Source organism: Pseudophryne corroboree, chromosome 5 (assembly GCF_028390025.1).
Source record: "Pseudophryne corroboree isolate aPseCor3 chromosome 5, aPseCor3.hap2, whole genome shotgun sequence".
NCBI classification, from domain to species: Eukaryota; Metazoa; Chordata; class Amphibia; order Anura; family Myobatrachidae; genus Pseudophryne; species Pseudophryne corroboree.
In genome coordinates this window covers 399,076,250-399,101,658 of record NC_086448.1, presented here as the reverse complement: position 1 = coordinate 399,101,658, position 25,409 = coordinate 399,076,250, and the positions used below count along the sequence as shown (strand labels likewise).

At 44.7% G+C, this 25,409-nt stretch overlaps 1 protein-coding gene across 3 annotated transcripts in view; it reads left to right on the top strand.

The window, feature by feature from the left end:
- PTPN3 (protein tyrosine phosphatase non-receptor type 3) overlaps positions 1 to 25,409 on the top strand; it is a 1,027,556-nt gene that overhangs the window by 493,147 nt on the left and 509,000 nt on the right. For all 3 annotated transcript variants that reach the window (XM_063922728.1, XM_063922729.1, XM_063922727.1), the window contains one exon: positions 13,043 to 13,215. In XM_063922728.1, the coding sequence (XP_063778798.1) occupies positions 13,043 to 13,215 (173 nt within the window). The remainder of the gene's footprint in view (positions 1 to 13,042; positions 13,216 to 25,409) is intronic.

Genomic DNA, 25,409 nt, shown 5'->3' with positions numbered 1-25,409 from the left:
TGTCCATTAGGAATTTATCTAACCCATTCTTAAAGGTGTTGACTGAGTTGGCCATTACAACTCCCTCAGGCAGGGAATTCCAAACACGTATCGTCCTTACCGTAAAAAAGCCTTTACACCGTATTGTGTGGAATCTCCTCTCCTCTAACCTGAGCGAGTGTCCACGAGTTCTCTGTGTTGATCTAACCAAAAACAGGTCCTGCGCAAGATCTGTATATTGTCCCTTTATATATTTGTAAATGTTGATCATGTCCCCTCTTAATCTCCTCTTTTCCAGTGTAAACATGCCTAGTCTTGCAAGCCTTTCCTCGTATTCCAGCGTCTCCATACCCTTAATTAGTTTGGTCGCCCGCCTTTGAACCTTTTCTAGCTCCAGGATATCCTTTTTGTAGTAAGGTGCTCAGAATTGTACACAGTATTCAAGGTGTGGCCTCACAAGTGATTTATATAACGGGAGTATAATACTCTCGTCCTTAGCATCAATTCCCCGTTTTATGCATGCTAATATCTTATTAGCCTTCTTTGCTGCAGTCCTACTTTGGGTACTACTGCTTAGTTTGCTATCTATGAGGACACCTAAGTCCTTTTCCAGTACAGAATCCTCTAATTTTACCCCATTTAGTAGGTAGGTGTTATTTTTGTTCTTGTTACCACAGTGCATTACCTTACACTTGTCTGTATTGAAGCGCATTCTCCATTTCGCTGCCCAAGTTTCTAATTTAACCAAGTCATTCTGAAGCGACTCAGCATCCCCCTCCGCATTTATAACTTTACACAATTTGGTATCATCTGCAAAAATTGACACCATGTTCTCTAGATCTTCTGTTAGGTCGTTAATGAAAATATTGAACAATAGCGGTCCTAATACTGAGCCTTGCGGCACTAGTGATCTAGTTGAGTGGAACATACTTACACTGCCTTTGTCAGGATTTCACAGATCGGCATGCTAGCGTCGGTATTGTGACCACTGGAATCCTGTCCAGTGGGCAGTACGGATGGTGTAATAGTTAGCATTGCTGCATCACAGCACTGAGGTCATGGGTTAATTTCCCACCATGGTCCTAACTGTGTGGAGTTAGTATATTCTCCCCGTACTTACGTGGGCTTCCTTCCACAATCCAAAAATATACTGTTAGGTTAATTGGATCCCAACAAAAATGAACCCTAGTGTGAATGTGTCTGCATGTACATGTGGTAGGTAATATAGATTGTTAGCTCCACTGGGGCAGGGACTGATGTGAATGGCCAAATATTCTCTGTAAAGCACACAGAAAGTAGCAGCGCTGAATAAACTGAATGGATGGATGAGTGAATGAACAGTTTAAATTATTTAATACTGTTTTAAAAACATGAAAAGAGAAAGGCTGCCATAATCACCAATTACAAAGATCTACACCCTCCCCACCTTGGTTGGGAAAAGTATGTGGGGAGGACAACTCGACCTCTCAAAGTTAGGTTTTTAGAACATCGGAGGAATATTGTGAATCGAGTACTTACTCACAGTGCATCTAAACACTATTTTGAGCATCATAATGGAGATCCAAAGTGCCTGAAAGTGTTGGGTTTAGAGTTTATACCAAAAACCGTAAGAGGGGGAGACCGGTATAGGGTATTGTGTAAACAAGAGGTTTTCTGGATGTTTAAACTTAATAGTATTTTTCCAGAGGGTCTGAATAAGTCTGTGGAGTTGAATATAGTGATCTAGTTGAGTATTGTATCTCCTTGTTGACAACGATTCTATGCTATTGAGAAATTTGTAATTGACCCAATGAAAAGTTGTTTAACCATTATTATATCACTTTGCACTGCTGAATTGTTTTTTTTTTCCAGTAATTGTTCTATTTAATATACTGGTTTAGCTAATGGTCAGTCAATTTTGTATGAATTTCTCAAATTTCGTTCAGAGGAGAAATGTTTTAAGTATGTACACATATTAGATTTTTATATGTGACTGTGGTCAGAATAAACAGAATTGTTTCATTGCAGTCTCTTAATTATAATGGAATAAGGACGTGTTTTGCTGCGTTTCACGGAACAGAAGTCAAGGGTCCGGAGTCACGTGTTCGCAACACCAGGGGAAACCACCTGTTTTCGGCTCACAGACTGGAAGTCACGTTACAGCAAAACGGTGTGCTCATGTCCCCCGCTCTGTTCCTGAGTCTCGGGCGTCACAAGTTATGTGGCCACAGAGGGGGGGTATTGTAGGGCGCATAACCCACTAGTAACGTTGGGTTAAAAGTTATAAAATCATTAAGCCCTGATATATTTTTAAATAAATTTATGCTCCGGGAGGAAGGGACGTATGCGGTCCACATGCAGAAAGTCATGTGGCCACATATGCGTTCCAATTACCGGAAATTATGTAGAATTCACGATCTGGACATTCTTAATTATTTTAAGATATTTTTTCTTCTGAATGGATATGTCAAATTAATAAATTGATAATAGGGTTTGCCTCTGAGTCTCGCTAATAGATGCTACATATTAGAAAAATGAAGTTTTATTTAATATTAGAGTTTATTGGATGGATGAGCTGAACAGGTGTTGCCTAATTGATCCTCATTAAGGGTATACATATAGCACCATTTTTTCTGACATGTCACCTTGAAAAAGCTGCATAGGAGCAGCGAAACGCGTTGGGTTTACCTGCTGCTTCATTAGGATCACCACAATTGTCATCTCTACCCCCTCCAAAACTTTGGATCAAGGAAACCAACAAAACTGTTTTGGGACGTTGCACTTTACATCAGGATAGGACTTCCACTTCCGTCTAAAGGCACCGTGTGACTGGTGAGGACTTTCAGAATCCGTGCTGAAGTTTTGCTGCAAATCTTTGAACTGTACCTCCAACGGTGAATGTGTGTATTACCTGTCCAGGATAAATTGTGCTTGAAAGCCCGATATTGCTTTTTTCCCATTCCCAACCAAGGAGGGAAGGGTGTAGATCTTTGTTATTGGCCCTAAAACGCCCGATTCCACCTCCGGGTCTTCCATTCTCTGTAAAGCTCTGCGGAATATGTGTGCGCTATATAAATAACTGATAATAAATAAATAAATTCATACTGAACCCAGTTGTGGGGAAAATACCAAATTTTTACATTCTTGTGTCAAAGCATAATCTTTCCAGGGCCGTTCAAAAAGCTCAGTTGCTGGCTGACTAGCTGTCTATTTGTTAATTCACCTGTCTAGGATACTCAGCATACATTGTACATTTTTACAAAATCAGGACACATATTTAAAAATCTTTAAAATCAGTGAACCTAATATTTGTTCTTCATCCAGACTTTTCGCACAGAACGATCTCTACTTACACTGCATACTTACAGATGTGTCTTCATACAGTACATCTAGCCTTAATATGCCATGCACCGAAAGATGCCTTGCATGAGTTAACTGGCAGTTTGTGGGCAGTGCTGCTAGCGTTGGGCATATTTTTTTTTGCCTAAAATTGTATCTTATTCACATCACTGTGCAAAAAGGACACACAAACAGCTTATGCTGATTAAAATGATATGCATCATGCATATATTCTGTTTTACTGTTGCTGCATCTACATACAAAATGCTACATTACAGCACACACACTGTAATGTAGCATTCCGTACTGTATGCAGGTACAGCCGCAGTCGTACACAGAATATAGGCGTGTTGCATATCATTTTAATCAGCATAAGTTGCTTGTGTGTCCTATTTGCATAGTGATGCGTCCTAGTCCTATTTTATTGGAAAAAGTCATACATAAAGACATATCCTCCTCACCTGAGATGGATGAGGACTGCACAGTGTAGTAGAGTGAGATAGCAGACAGGCCTTCTGCTCCCCTTCCTTTCTCCCTCCTGCCACCAGGAATCGGGTCCCAGTGCTTTCTTGGCCTGAGATGTGGACCGAGCAGTGGGTATGGGCAGCGCAAGCCGGGCCGTCTCACTGACTTAGTGCAGCATAACATCTGAGAGCAGGCTACAGTGTGAGGGGGCAGAGGGAGAAAGACAGATGGCTCCCGTGACACCTGTGGGACACACTGCTCCAGAGACACTTGCTTCTGTACTAGGAGTATGCGGGAGGGGGGGGGGGAGCAAACAGTTGATTATCATTTGCTCCCACACACTGACAGATTATCATTCCAACCACCTTTTAAGCTTGATAGTCCTTTTAATAATATATAGTGTAAGCTTTGTAATCGATAGGCTGCAAATGATACTTTGTGTGAAAGCTGTTTCCATTGCCAATTATCATTGCTCAGTGCAGTGACTGTGATCTCGAGTTATGCAGAGAAGGAGGTCACATAATGCACCTACTCTCATGAGCAGGACCCTCCACCCTCTAGGTTCTCACCTTCACTGTTCTTGTCTCCAGTGTGCTCCTTACTCATAGTCTATGATTCTATTCACCCTTACAGGTTTAGCTGTAAAATGATCTAAAGGTTTGATTATTCTCCTTGTACTGTATATTTTTATATTGTATTTTGTATTTGTTTAAGTGGTTATCACACTTGATACTCAGGACACAAAACAGTTCATGTTTTTCAGGTCACCTGTGGATCTTGAAAATGTCCACCTGCTAGTTGGTCTGGAAAATGTGATTGTTAGATGTCCTGAGGACCTGTGTTGAGAAACAGTGGTTTATATCATTGTAATTTCTCTTTTGTCCTAGAGGATGCTATGGTCCACATTAGTACCATGGGGTATAGACGGGTCCACTAGGAGCCACTGGCATTTTAAGAGTTTGAGAGTGTGGGCTGGCTCCTCCCTCTATGCCCCTCCTACCAGACTCAGTTTAGAAAATGTGCCTGGTCACAACCGGTCACAGCTTGGGGAGCTCCATAGGAGTTAATTCAGTTTTATTATTTTTAATAGAGTTTAGGCACAGGGAGGCTGCTGGCAACAGCCTCCCTGCTTCGAGGGACTAAGGGGGGGAGTAGTGTCTGCCCTGCGGGGTCTGAGCCACGATCTCCGCTGACAGGACACTGAGCTTCTGAGGGGATCAAACGTTCGCCACCACAGGGGATCGCTCACCCCAGCAGCATGCCGCCACCCCCTTACAGAGCCAGAAGATCAGTGGAGAGTTAATCACCGCCCCCCCTGGCATGCGGGGAGCCGGTGTGAAGATGGCGGCAACAGGTTATGGCGCGCAGTACTAACTGCACTCTGGGGCTCAGCGGTACATAGTGCAGCGCTGTGAGGGGTGCCCTGAGCCAGTGCCTACACCCTACACTGACCCAACAAGCCTGTCAGGGTCCCAGGATCGCTGCCAGCACTTTTCCTTAGGCCAGTATAATCTTCAGAAGAGCGTGAAGCAGCGCCATGAAAGGGGGCAGAGCTTCTCCTAAGAGCGGACCCAGCAGCATTCAGTGCCATTTTCCTGCCTGCAGAAGCACTGTCAGTGAGAGCTGTCCCTTCATATCAACTCCAACTATCTATCACGGTACCAGGGGGTTGTAGAAGGGGGGGGGGTTCTGTATAGCTGTACTGTGCAACCTATTAAGGTACACAGTAAACGCTGGGTAGGGTTTTCCCTATCTTGTAGCGCTGTGTGTGGGTTGACTCCAATCTCTGTGTCTCTCTTGGCATTCTTAAGGGTAAACACTGCCTGCCCTTCCCTGTTTGTGTGTGGAGTGTTTGTGGTCTCCATTAAGTTATGTAGAGGGACTCTGTGTCATATGCTGCAGAGGATAATTCCTCTCACGATTATCCCATTCCATGTCATCAGGATTGCATTGTGTTAGCGCAGGTACCTGCAAGGGAGCCTGAGTGGTTAGCCTCTCTTAAAAGTATGATTTCTCAGATTTCTACTAGAGTTGCACAAAATGAGTCTGCAACTCAGGTTTTACAGAATTCTATGGCAGTCTGGTCTGGTTCTGTTACCTCAGGGCCCCCTGAAGTATGGTCCCAAAAACGTGCTCTTGCCCAGATTATGCAAGATGACACGGATACCGATTCTGACACGGCAGACAGTGTTGGGGATATGCTGTGGGGGGCGGCATCTCTTGCAAAAGGGGTGCAGTTGATAGAGGCCATTAGAGATGTGCTGAATATTGCTTATACAACACCGGAACAGGTTGAGGAGACTTACTTCACTGACAATAAGAAAGCCTCGCTAATCTTCCCTGCGTCTAAGGAATTAAATGCTATATTTGAGAAATCCTGGGAAAACCCGGAGAAAAAATTTCAGATCCCTAGAAAGGTTGCTTTCCCTTTCCCTAAGGAGGATAGGAAAAAATGGGAAAACCCACCCATAGTTGACGCGTCTGTATCCAGACTATCAAAAAAGGTGGTTTTACCTGTTCCAGGATCTACCGCGTTAAAAGAACCGGCTGATTGCAAAATTGACACTACGCTCAAATCCATATACACGGCTTCAGGGGCGATACTGCGTCCTACTATTGCCTGTGCATGGATTTCCAAAGCTATAGTAAAGTTGTCAGGCACGTTACTTGAAAATTTGGATACAATGGATAAAAGTGACGTTGAATTGTTTTTACGTAACATTCAGGATTCTGCAGGATTTATAGTGGAATACATCAAAGACCTGGGTTCGATGGCTGCAGGGATATCTTCCATGTCTGTCTCAGCTCATAGAGGACTTTGGCTGCGCCAGTGCTCTGCCGACGCGGAATCCAGGAGAGGTGTGGAGAACCTACCCTACACAGGTCAGGCTCTCTTTGGGGAAGCATTGGATGCGTGGATTTCCACGGCTACCGCGGGTAAGTCACCTTTTCTTCCCTCAGCTACGCCTGCTACAAAGAAAACTTTTTCTTCGGCTACTTCACAGTCCTTTCGGGCTGCTACAACAAGAAAGGCCAAGCCGTCTAACACATTCTTTAGGGGAGGTCGGACAAAATCCAAGAAACCTGCTACTGCGGGTTCCCAGGATCAAAAGCCTGTTTCAGGTACGTCAAAGTCCTCAGCATGACGGTGGACCGCGCAGCCTGGAGGTAGGGCCGGTCGGGGTGAGGCTCAGGCATTTCAGCCACATCTGGGTGTCGTCCGGCCTGGATCCCTGGGTGCAGGATATTGTGTCCCAGGGGTACAGGCTGGAGTTTCAAGATCTCCCGCCTCCCCGATTCTTCAAATCAGGCTTGCCAGCTTTGCTGGCAGACAGGGCTATGCTACAAGAAGCCATCCAAAAGTTGGTGGAGTCACAGGTCATTGTACCAGTTCTATTTCATTTTCAAAACAAAGGTTACTATTCAGAACTTTTTGTGGTGCCGAAACCGGATGGTTCGGTCAGGCCCATTTTGAACTTGAAATCACTAAACCCCTATCTGAGGGAGTTCAAATTCAAAATGGAGTCTCTGAGGGCAGTGATCTCAGGACTGGAGGAGGGGGAATTCTTGGTATCCTTGGATATCAAGGATGCGTACCTCCACATTCTGATTTGGCCGTCACATCACACTTTTCTCTTATTCGCACTGTTAGACAGTCATTTTCAGTTCCAGGCCCTACCATTCGGCCTCTCCACAGCATCGAGGGTGTTCACCAAGGTAATGGCGGAGATGATGGTTCTCATCCGCAGACAAGGGGTGAATATAATCCCGTATCTGGACGATCTGCTGATAAAGGCATCATCCAAGGAGAATCTGTTACATTCCATTGTTCTCACGACTCATCAAACACGGTTGGATCCTGAATCTTCCAAAGTTACATTTGGAGCCGACCAGGAGGTTGTCTTTTCTGGGGATGATCCTCGACACGGAAGTGCAGGGAGTGTTTCTTCCGGAGGAGAAAGTGTTGGTGATACAAACAATGGTCTGTTATGTCCTGAAGCCAGCCCGGTTTCGGTTCATCAGTGCATTCGCCTTATGGGGAAGATGGTGGCCTCTTACGAAGCTCTGCAGTACAGGAGGTTTTATGCTCGGCCCTTCCAACTGGATCTCCTGGACAAGTGGTCGGGATCTCATCTACACATGCACTAGAGAATACGTCTGTTACCAAAGGCCAGGATTTCACTCCTCTGGTGTCTACAATTACCTCACCTTCTGGAGGGTTCAGAATTCAGGACTGGATCATTCTAACCATGGATGCAAATCTCCGTGGCTGGGCCGCAGTCACTCAGGGGGAAACCTTCCAAGAAAGGTGGTCAAGTTTGGAAGCTGGTCTACCAATAAACATTCTGGAACTAAGAGCCATCTACAACGGTCTTCTCCAAGCGGCCCATCTTCTGCGAGATCGGGCCATTCAAGTGCAGTCAGACAATGTAACGACAGTAGCTTACATAAACCGACGGGACGGAACAAAAAGCAGAGCTGCAATGTCAGAGTTAACAAGAATAATCTTCTGGACAGAAAAACACGCGTTGGCGCTGTCAGCAATCTTCATTCCGGGAGTAGACAACTGGGAAGCGGACTTCCTCAGCAGACACCTATCAAGACTTACCGCGGCTACATTTTATGGCATGGAAGTTGAACGCCAGATATTAGCTCGGAAAGGCATTCCGAACAAGGTTATTCCTACCCTAATACTGGCTAGGAAAGGAGTAACGTCCAAACATTATCATCGTATTTGGAAAATATATGTATCTTGGTGTGAATCCAAGAAGTTTCCTACGGTGGAGTTTCAACTGGGACGTTTTCTGCTCTTCCTGCAAGCAGGTGTGGATATAGGCCTGAGGTTGGGATCTGTAAATGTCCAGATTTTGGCCCTATCCATTTTCTTCCAGAAACGGCTTCCCTTCCAGATTTTCAGACTTTTCTGAAAGGGGTGCTGCACATTCAGCCTCCATTTGTGCCGCCTACTGCACCTGGGATCTTAACGTGGTGTTACAGTTCCTCCAATTGGATTGGGTCGAACCTCTACCAGAGGTTGAGATCAATTTTTTCACGTGGAAGGCTGTCACTTTGTTGGCCTTGGCTTCTGCTAGATGTGTGTCGGAGTTGGGGGCCTTGTCTTGTAAGAGCCCATACTTGATCTTCCATGAAGCTAGAGCTGAGCTGCGGACACTTCAGCAGTTCCTTCCGAAGGTTGTGTCTTCATTTCATATCAACCAACCTATTGTGGTGCCAGTGGCTACTGATTCCTCATTTTCATCAAAGTCCTTGGATGTTGTAAGGGCTCTTAAAATCTATGTGAAGAGGACTGCTCATCACAGAAAATCGGACTCTGTTTGTCCTGTATGATCCCAAAAAAACTTGGTTGTCCTGCTTCTAAGCAGACGATCTCTCGCTGGATCAGGTTCACTATCCAGCATGCATATTATGCGGCATGATTGCCGTGTCCTACGTCTGTTAAGGCCCACTCTACTCGTAAGGTGGGTTCTTCCTGGGCGGCTGCCCGGGGTGTCTTGGCTTTACAGCTTTGCCAAGCGGCTACTTAGTCTGGGTCGAACACGTTTGCAAAGTTCTACAGGTTCGATACCTTGGCCTCTGAGGACCTGAAGTTTGGTCAATCAGTTCTGAAGGAGCCTCTGCGCTCTCCCTCCCGTTCTGGGAGCTTTGGTACATCCCCATGGTACTAATGTGGACCCCAGCATCCTCTAGGACGTAAGAGAAAATAGGATTTTAATTACCTACTGGTAAATCCTTTTCTCGTAGTCCGTAGAGGATACTGGGCACACGCCCAGCGCTTCATAATCCTGCAGTGGTTAATTTGTTCAGTACTGCTAAAGTTCCTGGTTTAGTACTGTTTTGGGCCAAGTGGTTCTTATCTGCCGTCAAATTCTATGTTTCTATCCTCTACGGACAACGAGAAAAGGATTTACCGGTAGGTAATTAAATCCTATTTTTTCCCTGTACAACGCTATGGACAGTTGGTGGTTCCATATAAATAAAAGATTACTTATGTCAGTTGAGACCTAGAGCATAGAAACATGATTTTAAAGTATTACGTGTAAGCTCTCAAAGCCTCCTACATGGGTTTTTGACACTGGGGGGGATATTTACTTAGGTGTGAGTTTTTCAGAAGTGGTGATGTTACCCATAGCAACCAATCAGATTCCACTTAACATTTATCTAGCTACTTCTAGAAAATAATAGCTAGAATCTGATTGGTTGCTATGGGAAACCTCTACACTTCTAAAATAACTCACACTGTAGTAAATATAGCCCTGGTAGTCCAAAACAAATTAAATCATGTAAGTAGATGGACACACTGGCACATACTTTCTGACAAGTGTTGAATTTTCCTTAATTTCAGCATTGGTTTCAGTATTCATGTGCATTTACTATATTGCGGACAAGAATGTTAAAGTTATTATACTGCAACCACAATAACTCATGCAGTCATCGGGTAGTCAGGCAATGGCCATGTTTCATTTGATACAGTAAATAATCTCTGGTGCTGATAGGGTACTTAATAGTGAACCTAGGATGGTGAATGGTGTAGAAATAAATGTAGATGTGTCTATGTATTGTGTGTGTGCTCTGTACAGTGGTGCTGAGAGTGGGGGGAGAGGGTGTTGATTTCCTTAGCCCATGTCTGGGGCCTGCGGGGTCCCTGGGCCCTCTCCCCCTAACTTGTCAGCAGCAGCTGCATCTCCTCCTCAGCCCAGCACATGCTTTTGTGTGCTAGGCTGCACTGTGGCCAAGGAGGTGCTTAAAATACACATTTTTCATTATCTTTTTTTCTAATGGTACAAGGCCATGCCTTCCGTGAGTAGGCCACACCCCCAGAGAAAGTACCTGGGTCCAGTCAGGCTCTCTACTGCCCTGACTCTGTATGTTGTACAGTAAAAACTGTGACTTGGGTTGAACAGTCCTTTTAACGGACTGTATACTCACTGCTGGGGTGTCTACTCCTTCCCAAGTTTAAAAAAAAATATTTTTTATTTAAAACAAATTTCCTAAAACATGACTGATACTCCCTGAAGCAGTATGCAGGAATCACTGGTCACATACAGAAATGTAATGTGCTCCTTCTTACATTTCCCATGTTATAAAAAGTACTGTAGTTAACATGCTTTAATAACATACAGTAGATTGACTATATTAGTGAACCTTTTCAATACATATTTTCTTCACACTTTACGTAAACTGAAGTACCTCAAGTGTTTAAAAATAAACGCAAGTCTTTACCTGTGTTTTAATTAGACACTTTGGGGGAGTTTTTTTTAGAACTTGTGCTTTTGCCCATAGCAACCAGATTCTATCTATTATCTTCTAGAAGCAGCTAGATAAATATTAAGTAGACTCTGGTTGCTATGAGCAACATCACTAGTTCTAAAAAAAAACCTCCCTTCTTCGTAAATTTACCCTTTGCTGGATCTGCGGCATATATTTTCCATTGTGAGTTTGTCTTACTTTACCACATTTCGAAAATGAAGATTTGAGCCTGTAGTATTTATATCTAGGAATATGCTGTTGACACATCTCACTTTACAGTACATTTTTAAATACTGTAACTGAACAGCAAGTACATTATTATATAGTCTTGGTTAAACAACAGTTTCATTTTTAAATTGTCTGTTCTGTCAAGGTGACTAAATGAGATAGCGATACTTGAGTATTTGTTTGATGCTGATGATTTGATTGTTGTACCCAGAGGTGTAGCAAGGTGTCATGGTGCCTGGAGCAAGGTATGCTTCTGCACCCCCCTCCCCTGTACCTGGGCCGGTTCTAGACCTTGTAGCACTTAGAGCAAAAGTTTCCTTTTTGCGCCCCCCCACCACCACCACCACACACACACACACACACACACCCGCAGGCGAAACATAGGGGGTAATTCTGAGTTGATTGCAACAGGAAATTTTTTAACAGTTGGGCAAAACCATGTGCACTGCAGGAGAGGCAGATATAACATTTGCAGAGAGAGTTAGATTTGGGTGTGGTGAGTTCAATCTGCAATCTAAATTGCAGTGTAAAAATAAAGCAGCCAGTATTTACCCTGCACAGAAACAAAATAACCCACCCAAATCTAACTCTTTCTGCACATGTTATAACTGCCTCCCCTGCAGTGCACATGGTTTTGCACAACTGCTAAAAAATTTCCTGCTGCGATCAACTTGGAACTACCCCCATAGTGCGCACCTAAGGCGTGCTGCAAAAAAAAAGAGCATGGCTTCATAGGGAAGGGGCATCGCCACAGTTATGCCGCCTGTAGTTATGGACCCAGCAGTTGTGCCCCCTGTAGCTGTGCCGGGAGTAGTTGTGCCCCCAGTAGTTTTGCCAGCGGTAGATTTGCCCCCTGTAATTGTGCCCTCGGTAGAGTTGCCACCTGTAGTTGTGCCCCCTGTAGCTGTGCCACTGTAGATTTGCCCCCAGTAGTTGTGCCCCTGTAGCTGAGTTCCCTGTAGATTTTCCCCCAGTAGTTGTGCCCCCCGTACTTGTTCCCTCAGTAGTTGTGCCCCCTGTAGATTTGCCCACAGTAGTATTGCCCCCTTTATATTTGCCCCCAGTAGTTGTTCCCCCTGTAGATTTGCCCAGAGTAGTAGTGCCCCCCGTGTATTTGCCCCCAGTAGCTTTGCCCCAGTAGTTGTGCCCCCAGTAGTTGTGCCCTCAGAAGTTGTTCCCCCAGTAGTTGTGCCCTCAGTAGTTGTTCCCCCTGTAGATTTGCCCACAGTAGTAGTGCCCCCTGTATATTTGCCCCCAGTAGTTGTGCCCCCTGTAGATTTGCCCACATTAGTTGTGCCCCCTGTAAATTTGCCCACAGTAGTTGTGCCCCCTGTAGATTTGCCCCCAGTAGTTGTGCCCCCTGGTAGCGCCACTTCACACACAAAAAAAACAACAATACTCACCTGTCCCGCTCCTGCTGCTCCGTCTCCGCAGTCCTGTCCCGTCTGGCTGCGGCACGTCTCCACTCGCCGGGTGTCTGACGTCATGACGTCAGCCGCCCATGCATCACCAAAGCAAGGAGGGGTGGGAGGTAGAAAGCTGACGCTGCGCCGGCTCGCAGCTTTCAGTGACTGACAGCTGCGAGCTCCATGTGGCCAGACGGAGGTGCCTGTGGAGTTGAGCTGCGGCGCCCTGTACTGTCTTGGGCGCCTGGAGCTCGAGCTCCACCGGAACCACCCTCCCTACGCCTCTGGTTGTACCTATTACACTGCGGACTTCATATCATTATTTAGCATGTCATTAGATGATCCATATTTTTATGCTATATAACTCTGTGTTGCAGAATGAATGTAGAGACCAGATTATCACCTTCAATATGTTGAACTATCGTGCATGTAAAAACCTTTGGAAATCGTGTGTGGAACATCATACATTTTTTCAGACAAAGAGATCACTGCCTCAGGAAAAAAAATTGGTATCTAATTACTGGACTCTGGGTACAATTAACCATGCCAAGTAAGTAGGTTCTCTCTCCTGTTAAGCTTATTTTGGAATAGCTGTTCTACCTATTATTTCGCACGGCAGTTTCCGAAGTTAAAAACTTGGTAAATCTATAGAGCTGTAAATTTGAGATGTCTTAATGTAAGTACATTTTAATCCATGGTTATTGGCATTACCCGAAGAGCACCCATAGCAGATACAAAAATTGTCCTGTCACTTTTTACCGTATTTTCAGTTAAATTCTGCACACTGGAGTTGCAATCCAAATTTTGATCTGATTGCCCGTTTGGGCATTATCGTTCCCGCAACACAAGCCACACATCGGTAATGATGTCTATATGTCAACACCCTTTCCATCCCCTTAGGGGAGGTTTATTTAAAATGTTATTATGTACAGTAGTTTTCTTTTTTCCCACCTGCAGAATACCTATGTTAAAATTAATCTTCCTAACGTATCGGGAAGTAAAAGAATTAGTGATGAGTCAGTCAGTCAGTGAGGGCTTTTGCATTTTTGTAGTTTATTAAATTCTACACACTGGAGGTGCAATCCAAATTTTGATCCGATTGTATGTTTGGGCGTTATCGTTCACGCAACATAAGCCATGCATTGGTAATGACGTGATTATGTCAACCCACTTTTCTAATACATCCTAGAGGATGCTGGGGTCCACTTCAGTACCATGGGGTATAGACTGTTCCGCAGGAGCCATGGGCACTTTAAGACTTTTCAAGGGTGTGACCTGGCTCCTCCCTCTATGCCCCTCCTCCAGACCTCCGTTTAAAAAATGTGCCCAGGCAGACTGCATGCGCTCCAGGGGAGCTCTACTGAGTTTCTCTGAAAGACTTTGTTAGGTTTTTTATTTTCAGGGAGGACTGCTGGCAACAGTCTCCCTGCTTCGTGGGACTGAGGGGACAGAAGTAGGAACCAACTTCCTGAATAGTTTCATGGGTCTGCTTCTGGCTGACTGGACACCATTAGCTCCTGAAGGGTACTGAACACTAGCTGCAGCTATGCGCTCACTCCCACAGACCGCCGTCACCCCCCTTACAGAGCCAGTAGTCAGAAGACAGGTGAGTGTACAGAAGAGGATCTTCAGTCAACGTGGCGGCTAACATGTACCGTGCAGCGGGCGGGAACGCTGCGCACCATGCTAGCCTTCAACATAGGCACAGCATGGCGCGGCGGCGACGGGGGGGGGGGGGGGGGCACACCCTGGGCAACATGAAACCTAATAAAAACTGGCTAAGAATTCAATCCCTGTGTATCCCATCATCTACTGATAATGGAACGAACACGCTCCTTTCCTTGCTTAAGCTCATTGCTTCTGTGCCTTATAAAATTAGTTTATTGTATACCTCATTGGCTTCCTTGTCAGCCTCGGCTGATTGGGAACCCACCCTGAAGAAATGGTCTTTAGATGTGCCTAGTATCAAACTTTTGCCAGACCTAATATCTCCATTTGATAACACGCTTAGATTCCTACACTCTTCCTATTTGCAAGAAGTTCACATTAGGATGTTACACAGAGCATATATAGCTCCTGCACAACGAAGATATATGACACCCCTTGAATCTGGTGCATGCGTCAAATGCAAAATGTCACATGAGACATTTATTCATTGTGTTTGGGAATGTGGCAAGATTAAGCGGTTTTGGAATAAAGTAATTCAGTTTATTAATGCTATGTTTTCTACTCATGTAAACCCTGACCCTTTGGCGTGTCTCTGTGGGAATTTCAAAGCTTGGGACTTAGGACCCGATAAGAAATTTAAACTCCAATTACTGTCTTTAGTTATCACGATTGCCAAAAAGATTATTCTCATTCATTGGATTCATTCTTCTTCTCCCTCACTATCGGAGGTCAAACAAAAATTGTTGCAAATACTGTATTACGAGCGAAGGGCTACTTTTTCTGACATTAATGTGGGCGTTGAGAAATTCTACCGTAAATGGGAATTTTTTATTAACACTTTGGAAATACAGACACAAAATCATATTCTCAAATTATTCGAAAATACTACCTGGAATTTGCTTAGGAGTCTCTCTGCCGATTCTTGGATATGATTCTCCTGTATAATTATTAAGATGTTCTATATAACATGGTTATGAATTCCTGATTTCCGATGACGATTTTTCACTCCCCTTCCCCCCCTTCCGTTCCCTACCCTTCTTCCCTTCAATGTTATCTGTAGTGTTTTGTCTTGTTCGTCTTTCCCCTTCTTCTTTGGGTTTTCTATTAATACTGTACTGCAACATGATGACTATTGTTAGGCTCTCGTATTATTCTATGTTGTGTTTGCCAATAGGTTTGCGGAATTTATACTTAACTATCTCCCCCTAACCTTCCAGCTAATGTGGTACGATTGTTTTTTGTTGATGTTTTCATTATCTATGCAATCCACTAGCCTAATTGTACTTGTTCATTCCTATTTGGTACTGTAATTGATCTTCTTTATTTCTATTGGAAAACCAATAAAATCTATTTACAAAAAAAAACAAAAAACTGGCTAATAAGGGAACATAAGTATTGAAATTGCTGAGGGGAAACGCGCCATTGCGGGGGCGGGCTTCCTCCTCAGTCAGCCAGCACACTGCTCAGCGCCATTTTCTCTTCAAGCAAGCTGCAGAGAAGAGCACTGGTCCTCCTCCACTTCTGAACAAGTATCAGGGTGCAAAAAGGGGGGGGCACAGTATAAATGGGTGCTGTATTGTGATTTTATCATTATAAAAGCGCTACAGGTCTGTGGCCAGTTTTATGTTACACAGGGTTTCTATCACTAGCGCTGGGTTGTGAGCTGGCAAATCCTTTCTGTGCCCTTCTGACAGATTTTACTGAGGGTCTGTCCCCTATAAGTCCCGGAGTGTCTGTGGTGTGGTTGTGCACGTGTGTGACATGTCTGAGGCAGGGAGCTCTTCCCCTGAGGGAGCCATTTTAGGGACACAGAGTTGTAATGCGGTGGCGCTGCCGGCACACCACGAGCCTGAATGGGTGAAACAATTACGTGATAATGTGAATCATATCAGTAAGGATAAGTCTGAGTCTCATGCAGAAAACTGGTTAAAATCAGTGGAGGATGTGATTTTTCATAGTTCTGCCTTTTCATCCAAAGGCGACCCCTCTGGGTCACATAAGAGACCATTTGCACAAATAGTACAAACTGATACCGACACAGACTCTGATTCCTGTGTCGACACTAGTGATTCCAGGGGAATAGATCCTAAATTAGCAAAAAGCATTCAATATATGATTGTTTCTATAAAGGAAGTTTTGGAAGTTAATGAGGGCCCTCATTTACCTCAGGAGAAGGCTTATTTTTATAAGGAAAATAAAATGAATGTAACTTTCCCTCCTTCTCACGTGCTAAATATTCTCTTTGAGGGCGTTTGGGCAAACCCGAAAAGAAATGTCAGATTCCCAAAAGAATTCAGGTTGCTTATCCCTTCCCGGCAGAGGACAGGAAAAGATGGTAGTCACCCCCTGTTCTAGACAGTGCCCTGTCACGTTTAACTAAAACGGTGATTCTCCCTGCACCTGGGACGGCTTCACTAAAGGAGCCGGCAGACCGCAAGTTGGAGACTACTTTAAAATCTATTTATGTGGCCAATGGTACGATACTCAGGCCCACCATTGCTTGTGCGTGGGTGAGTAGTGCTATCAAAAAATGGTCAGACAACTTGTCATCTGAAATTGACACCATAGATAGAGACAAGATACTCCTAACCTTAGGTCATATTAAAGACGCTGCTGCATACATGCTAGAAGCCATGAAAGATATTGGGCTCTTGGGTTCAAGAGCCGCTACCATGGCAGTCTCAGCTCGGAGGGCGTTGTGGATTCGCCAATGGAATACTGACGCAGATTCCATAAGAAATAGGGAGGCTCTCCCATATAAAGGGGAGGCCTTGTTTGGAGATGTTTCGAATGCAAAAATGGAAGAAATTCTACCGCACCCTCTAGATTGCTGCGATGAGTGTGTAGAAGGAGAAGTCACAAAATCTCCAAAAGGACATGCACAAAAAAATGGGTACTACCACCTATTCGTGCTATCCAACACAATTCATAAATGGTACATAAATCTTACAGTAAAGAATGTCCAAGCAAAATAATGTCAATAATTGATATCCCAAATGGTGTGAGGATATATATGTGATCCTGTAGAATGAGTATTCAAAGGAAAAAGTTCTTAGAGGCAGTATGTAAAAATAGATGGTGAAGGAAACTAAAAATATTCTAGGCGGTTGGAAGAATCCCAACGTACCAAACTTATGTGGGTACGTATGTGGATCCTTATATAAAGGTATCTTTAGCGGGTAAGAGGAGTGGATGCTTCAAAGGGGAATATCCTAGGGAGCAGAATGAAATTTTTCACGGGGTACACACCGTACTCACGTAGATTCAAGATGATTGAAGCTCATAAAGGTTTCTTTTTCCGGTCGGGAGTTCATCTAATTGATGTCCTTTGAATGGTGCCTCTTAAAAACGGTCTCCCAAGTGGAACCGGAAATATAAGCAATAAAAAGACCAATGGTGTAGTATATCCCACCAGTGAATGAGAAAATAGGTGGTGAGGGGGGAATGGAGATTATGCGGGTAATAGGAAACGTACCAGACTTACGTAAACATATGTATAGATCCTTATATAAAGGTATCTTTAACGGGTGGAGGAGATGAGGAGGAAAAAGGAGGGATCTTTAAATAAAGCGTACCCAACTCGCATAAAAAAATGGTAAATGATGCTCATAAATGTATCTTTCAGTGGTTTCTCCCTCAGATGTTCTGTTTGTCCTGAACCAGCACAAGCTTTCCAGCAAGGTATGTTATTCCAGTGGTCTCCTCCTTTCTGCTTTCTCTCGTGATACCACAGGAAACAAGCAGACACAGGGAACCAATTGTTGGTGATCACTGGCCAGTTCAGGTCTCAAAGTATATGGAGGTCACTATCCCTCCATTAATGCTAGCTAAAAGTAATGTAAAACTTTTTGGAATCAGGCGGTGCCGGGGACGCCTCACTGCTGGCCAGCGATCACCAACAAATAACATACCTGGAATAACATACCTTGCTGGAAAGCTTGTGCTGGTTCAATACTTGTTTGGAGATGGCCTGGATGCTTTAGTCTCTGCGGCTACCGCAGGTAAGTCGACATTTTTGCCTTATGCTCATGCGCCGGCAAAAAAGACACATCACTCTCAGATGCAGTCCTTTCGACCCAACAAATACAAAAAGGGTAAAGGTTCCCCTTTCTTTGCAGGTAGAGGAAAAAAAGTCCACAGGAACGCAGGAGCAGAAATTACTCCTGCCTCTGCCAAATCTGCAGCATGACGCTGGGGCTCCCGTGCGGGAGTCTGCTTGGGTGGGAGCACGTCTAAAACTTTTCAGTCAGCTCTGGGTTCAATCTGGCCTGGACCCATGGGTTTTGCAAATAGTGTACCATGGATACAAACTGGAGTTTCAAGACGTCCCCCCATGCAGATTTTTCAAATCGACCTTGCCAGCTTCTCTTCCGGACAGAGAAGTAGTAACAGCTGCAATTCAAAAAATATGTCAGGATCAGGTCATTGTCCTGGTACCCTTGTCACAACAGGGAGAAGGTTTTTATTGAAGCCTCTTCGTAGTTCCGAAGCTGGACGGCTCGGTCAGACCAATTTTAAACCTGAAATCTCTGAATCTCTACCTGAAAAGATTCAAGTTCAAGATGGAATCTCTGAGAGCAGTGATTTCCAGTCTGGAGGAAGGGGACTTCATGGTGTCAGTAGACATAAAAGATGCTTACTTGCATGTTCCCATTTATCCTCCTCATCAAGCTTATCTGAGATGCGCAGTACAGGATTGCCATTACCAGTTACAGATGTTGCCGTTCAGACTCTCCACGGCACCGAGGGCATTCACCAAGGTGATGGCAGAGATGATGGTCCTCCTTCGACAACAAGGAGTCAATATAATTCCTTACCTGGACAATCTCCTGATAAAAGTGAGATCCAGGGAACGGTTGGTACAGAACATTGCACTCTCCCAGTCAGTACTCCAACAACATGGTTGGATCATGAATTCTCCAAAGTCTCAGTTGGAACCAACGACAATATTTATCCTTTCTGGGGATGATATTGGACACAGAACTACAGAGGGTTTTTCTTCCAGTAGAAAAGGCTCTGGAGATCCAGAGAATGGTCAAACAGATTTTGAAGCCAACAAGAGTGTCGATCCATCAATGCATTCAGTTGTTGGCAAAGATGGTAGAGGCCATACAGTTTGGCCGATTCCATGCCAGAGTATTCCAGTAGGATCTGTTGGACAAGTGGTCCGGATCCCACCTACACATGCACCAGCAGATAATCCTGTCCTCCAAAGCCAGGATTTCGCTCCTGTGGTGGCTACACAGTTCTCACCTATTAGAGGGACGCAGGTTCGGGATTCAGAACTGAGTCCTATTAACCACGGATGCAAGTCTCCGAGGCTGGGGAGCAGTCACACAGGTAAAAAGCTTCCAAGGAAAATGGTCAAGTCAGGAATCCTGTCTTCACATAAACGTTCTGGAATTGAGATCCATTTACAATGGCCTTCTACAAGCAGGGCATCTTCTTCAAGACAAACCCGTGAAGATCCAGTCGGACAATGTAACAGCAGTCGCGTATATAAACCGTCAGGACAGAACGAAAAGCAGAGCGGCAATGGCAGAGGTGACAAAGATACTCCTCAGGGCAGAAAGACATGCAAGAGCTCTGTCGGCAATTTTCATTCCAGAAGTGGACAACTGGGAAGCAGACTTCCTCAGCAGACACGATCTCCATCCAGGAGAGTGGGGCCTCCACCAAAAAGTCTTCGCAGGGGTGACAAGTCTTTGGGGATTTCCTCAAGTAGACATGATGGCATCATGTCTCAACAAGAAGCTTCAGAGATATTGTTCCAGGTTGAGAGACCCTCAAGCAGTAGCAGTGGATGCACTGATGTCACAGTGGGTGTTTCGGTCGGTGTTTGTCTTCCCTCCACTTCCACTGATACCAAAAATTCTCAAGCTCATAAGAAAAACAAGGGTTCGAGTGATCCTCATTGTCCCAGACTGGCCAAGGAGGGCGTGGTATCCAGATCTTCAGGAGTTGCTCATAGAAGATCCTTGGCCTCTTCCTCTTCGCGAGGACCTGCTGCTGCAGGGGCCGTGCATGTATCAAGACTTACCGCGGCTACGTTTGACGGCATGGCTGTTGAGCGCCAGATCCTATCCCAAATGGGTATTCCCAAAGAATTCATCCCCACTCTTATTCAGGCCTGGAAAGGAGTAACGTCTAGACATTACCAACGTATTTGGAGAAAATATGTGTCTTGGTGTGAATCCAAGAAGGCTTCTACGGAAGAGTTTCACTTGGGACGTTTTCTCCATTTTCTGCAGGCGGGTGTGGATGCGTGCCTAAGATTGGGTTCAATCAAGGTCCAGATTTCGGCCTTATCGGTTTTCTTTCAAAAACAATTGGTCTCCCTTCCAGAAGTTTAGACGTTCTTGAAAGGGGTGCTTCACATCCAACCTCCATTTGTGCCTCTGGTGGCACCATGGGACCTTAATGTGGTGTTGCAATTCCTTCAATCAGATTGGTTTGAATCTCTACATGAGATAGAGTTGAAGTTTCTCACTTGGAAAGTGGTCATGCTATTGGCCTTGGCATCCGCAAGGTGGGTGTCTGAGTTGGGGGCCTTGTCTCACAAGAGCCCTTACCTGATCTTCTATGAAGATAGGGCAGAGTTGAGAACTCGCCAACAATTTCTTCCGATGGTGGTTTCATTTTATAAACCATCCTATTGTGGTGCCAGTGGCTACTGACACTTTCACTGCGTCAAATTCTCTTGATGTAGTTAGAGCTTTGAAAATTTATGTTGCAAGAACAGCTAGGATTTGGAAAACAGAGGCTCTGTTTGTCCTGTTTGCTCCCAACAAGATTGGTTGTCCTGCTTCTAAGCAGACCATTTCGCGCTGGATAAGAGGGACGATTCAGCACGCTCATTCCACGGCAGGATTGTCGATACCAAAGTCGGTAAATGCCCATTCAACTAGGAAGGTGGGGTCATCCTGAGCGGCTGCCCGGGGGGTCTCGGCGTTACAACTTTTCTGAGCAGCAACTTGGTCAGAGGGAAACACGTTTGCAAAGTTTTAAAAGTTTGACACCCTTGGCCGATGAGGACCTCAAGTTTGTTCAATCGGTGCTGCAGGGTCATCCGCACTCTCCCGCCCGTACTGGAGCTTTGGTATAACCCCATGGTACTGAAGTGGACCCCAGCATCCTCTAGGACGTATGAGAAAACTGGATTTTAATATGTACCGGTAAATCCTTTTCTCCTAGTCCGCAGAGGATGCTGGGCACCCGACCCAGTGCGTACTTTACCTGCAGTTGTTAGTTTTGTAATTACACGAGTGTTGTGTTAAGAATATTTTCAGCATTTTGCTGCAATTGTTCATGCCCGTTGGCATGTGTTAAGTTGAATGTCATGTTGTGCGGCATGGTTGAGGTGTGAGCTGGTATGAATCTCACCATTAGTTTTTTTATAAATCTGTTTTATTGAGTTTTTACAATACAACAAAATAATAAGACATCAGGTGTAAATGGTATAATAGGCATGAAAGGCAGGTGACATGCAATCTAAAGGAGTAGCAGGAACAGTAATAACAAGCAATAAAATTGCATACAGTATGGAGGCGATTAAAACAGGTACCTGGTCAAGGAAAAAACAGAGGCAAGTGTGAGGTCCTCCATGATTGCCTTGGGCAAATCTGACCGTACTATTCCGATTAATACTAAACCTGATATATCAGTCAAACTTAACCAAACGAATCCCGTGGGGGGGTCACACATAAGGGGTAAGAAAAAAGGGGGGGAGGGTAGGGGGTAGTACAAGGTCAGATGTTCAGCTATGACGGTGGAGACTGTAATGAGAGCTATTGGAGCAGGTACCATTCAGTCGATTCAAAGTCCGTGGATATGTGGACTTGCGTGGAACGAGGGAGTGAGTCAATATATGTTTCCCATCTAGCATAGAATTTAACAACATCTGTTTCTATATGTACCAGTGCAGATCTACGATCAAAATATAATATTTGTAACATTTTCCTGTGTACTTCCGATAATGAAGGCTTAGATCTGGAGACCCAATGGGTGAGAATGATCTTTTTAGACACTGTGACCAGTATGGTCAGCAACGGTATGTGCCTTGTTCCATGAGTACCCAAGTCCCACTGAGAGAAGTTCGCACATAAACAAGCTAAAGGGTCGGTTGTGACTCGGGTGTGGAGCAGAGTGTTGATACAGGTGAGTACCTTACCCCCGAATTTCCTAATGTTGCCACATTCCCAGAAATTGTGATAGAAAGTTGCTGGGTGGTAACCACATTTAGGGCATTCCCCTGAAATCAGGGGATTGTAGCGGCATGATGGATTTGGGGGACATATGCCATTTGTAGGGTTCAGAGATGGACTTCTTGTACATAAGCAGAGTACAGGGTTTTCATAGTTGAGCAATAAAAAGTGCTTAGAGCTGTAGAGTCAGTAAGGGAGGGAATATCTTTCTGCCATTGGGACAGTAACATGGACCATCTATGGGGTGAGGTTATGTCAGTGAGGAGGTTGTACAGCATCCTAGTGCGAAAGGGTACACGTGACTGGACACACACTAGGGGAGCTCTACTGAGTTTCTCTGGAAAGACTTTGTTAGGCTTTTTTATTTTCAGGGAGACCTGCTGGCTACAGGCTCCCTGCTTCGTGGGACTGAGGGGAGAGAAGTCAGACCTACTTCTTCTTAGTTCAAAGGCTCTGCTTCTTAGGCTACTGGACACCATTAGCTCCAGAGGGTTCGATCACTTGGTGCGCCTAGCTGCTTGTTCCCGGAGCCGCGCCGTCACTCCCCTCACAGAAGCCGTATTAGTATTAGAAGAAAAGAAGACTTCAGTGACTGCGCTCCATGCTCCCACACACCAACTGCACTCACAGGGTGCAGGGCGCAGTGGGGGAACGCCCTGGGCAGCAAATTACTGAAAGTCCTTTCACTAGCAAGAGCTGCATATTTGGTGCCCGGGCACCGTGTACGATACCCCCACCAGTATAAAGCAGCGGTTGCGCTCCGCGCCATTGCTCCCACACACCAACGGCTTTTCAAGGGTGCAGGGCGCAGGGGGGGGGGGGGGGGGAAGGGAGCCCTGGGCAGCAATATACTCTCCATTAAGCCTGGTTAAACATGTATAGAGTGCATAGGCACTGTATACGGACCCCTGCCAGCATAAAAAGCTAAAATATTAGCGGGGCTATGTAGCACTATCCTAGATAATAGGCATGTAATCAATTGAGTTGTGCGTGTATGTCTGTGTTTTCCCTGTCAGATATAACCACTATAGCTTTTTAGTACACATGTGTCGACATGTGTGAGTGCTATGTCGCAAACAGCTATGGGATTCTCTCTGTCGGCATCGCCAACTCCTGTTGATACTTGATTCAGTAGATGAAGTGTCAACAGGTTAGTAATTGTATGCTTTTCAAAGTAAACATTGTAGGGGAGACACAGTAATATGTGGGTGACCCTGTTTGCACCAACTGTTATTACTGGGTGAAAATTAACATACTGTGACTAACCTGTATATATATTTTTATATGTATATGTATGGTACTGTTCCATGGGCCTGTAGCTCGAGCACAGACGTGGTAGTATTTGTGGGGGAGTGATATTAAAATTATATATGTATACTTCCCTCGGACCCCTTGGGGTCAGAGGAATGTTATTTTCCCTGGTTACTACTCCCTGCTGTTGACGAATACTAGGTTTTCTGTCGACTATAAGGTTTCCTGTTAGATCCACAAATGGGGCATTCAGTACATGGTCATACACATTCAGAACACATTGTCACTAGGGACCCGATGGTTCCGGACAATCCGCTTAGATGTATGATAGATATATATATATATATATATATATATACTGTATATATAGGATATGTGTGTATATGTGTATTACATTTGTGTATATTCATATGATTTCTAATGAATGCTGAAGTAAAAGTATTCCTTCTCATGTGCTGGTCGCTCTGTTGATAAAGCTCTAGGTCGGCCGTGACGAGTTGGTCTCAGATCCTCACAAGGAGTCAGAATGTTTATTCTTTTCCCGCTGCGGATAGAATACTGTGAAAGTCAACTCCTGGTCGACACAGGGCCCTATCACAAAGGATCGTACACATGAAGCTAAGTGATATTTTATTCTTTGCTTTGGAGTTATTTGCATTACATGCACATGGGGGAGTGTTTGTATTCGGAAAGGCATCCGATAGAATTACCCTAAAGAGAGAGGGGATGTGTCTTATGTTGATTCTTCTCTATAACATGGCGGCTGGTTGCTGTGCGACTGCAGAAGAAATGCTGAGGCTGAATCCGAGAGATACTGGAGTGTTTCCCTGGGACGGTGTACCGCTGTTGGGGAGGCCTCAGTTCAGTCAATCTCGGCAGATACCACTGGTAAGTCTAACTTCGTGAGTTAGATTCCCTCACAGCGGTTGGTGACGCATTCAGTTGTGGGATGCTGTCATTTTAACCGGTTTGATACCGTTCTTTTTTCTCTTTCGGTGCAGATTGTGGAAGGTGAAAAAGTTAGAGTTCTGCAGCCTTGTTAGGTTCGCAGAAGCGGATGTCGTTTTCTGTTTCTACCACATCCACCGCATATCGCTGGGTCTATCTGGCTGGAGCCCACTCAGGTGGGAACTCGTCTACTATTCTTCAGTCAGTCTGGGAATGGACTTGGACCTGTGAGTTAATAAAAGAATCAAAAGGGGGACATGCTGGAGTTTACAGATGATTCCCCTCACTGATTTTTCGAATAGATCTTAGCGATTCCCCTCTGGAAGGGAAGGTAGTACGCGACGCCATACCAGAGTTGCGTCAGGTTCAGGACATTGTCCTGCTGTCCCTATATAAAAAAAAAAAAAAAAAAAAGAGAGAAAAATTTCTACTTACGAAGGGAGCTCCAGCACGTAAAGGTAGAAAAGGGGTTAAAAGCGTTTTTCTCCGCATTCGGCTTACCTGGTTAATATCCAGGATTGTCTTTGCTATTTCACCGGAGTGATGACAATATGATGGGTTTCTTTCAATAGTAAGAGCCATTGTTATTCTGTACTGAGACGCTCTCCTGATTAAGGCGAGGTCAAGAAACAAGTGGTGCAAATCGTTGTTTCTTTCTGACTGTTCTTCACCA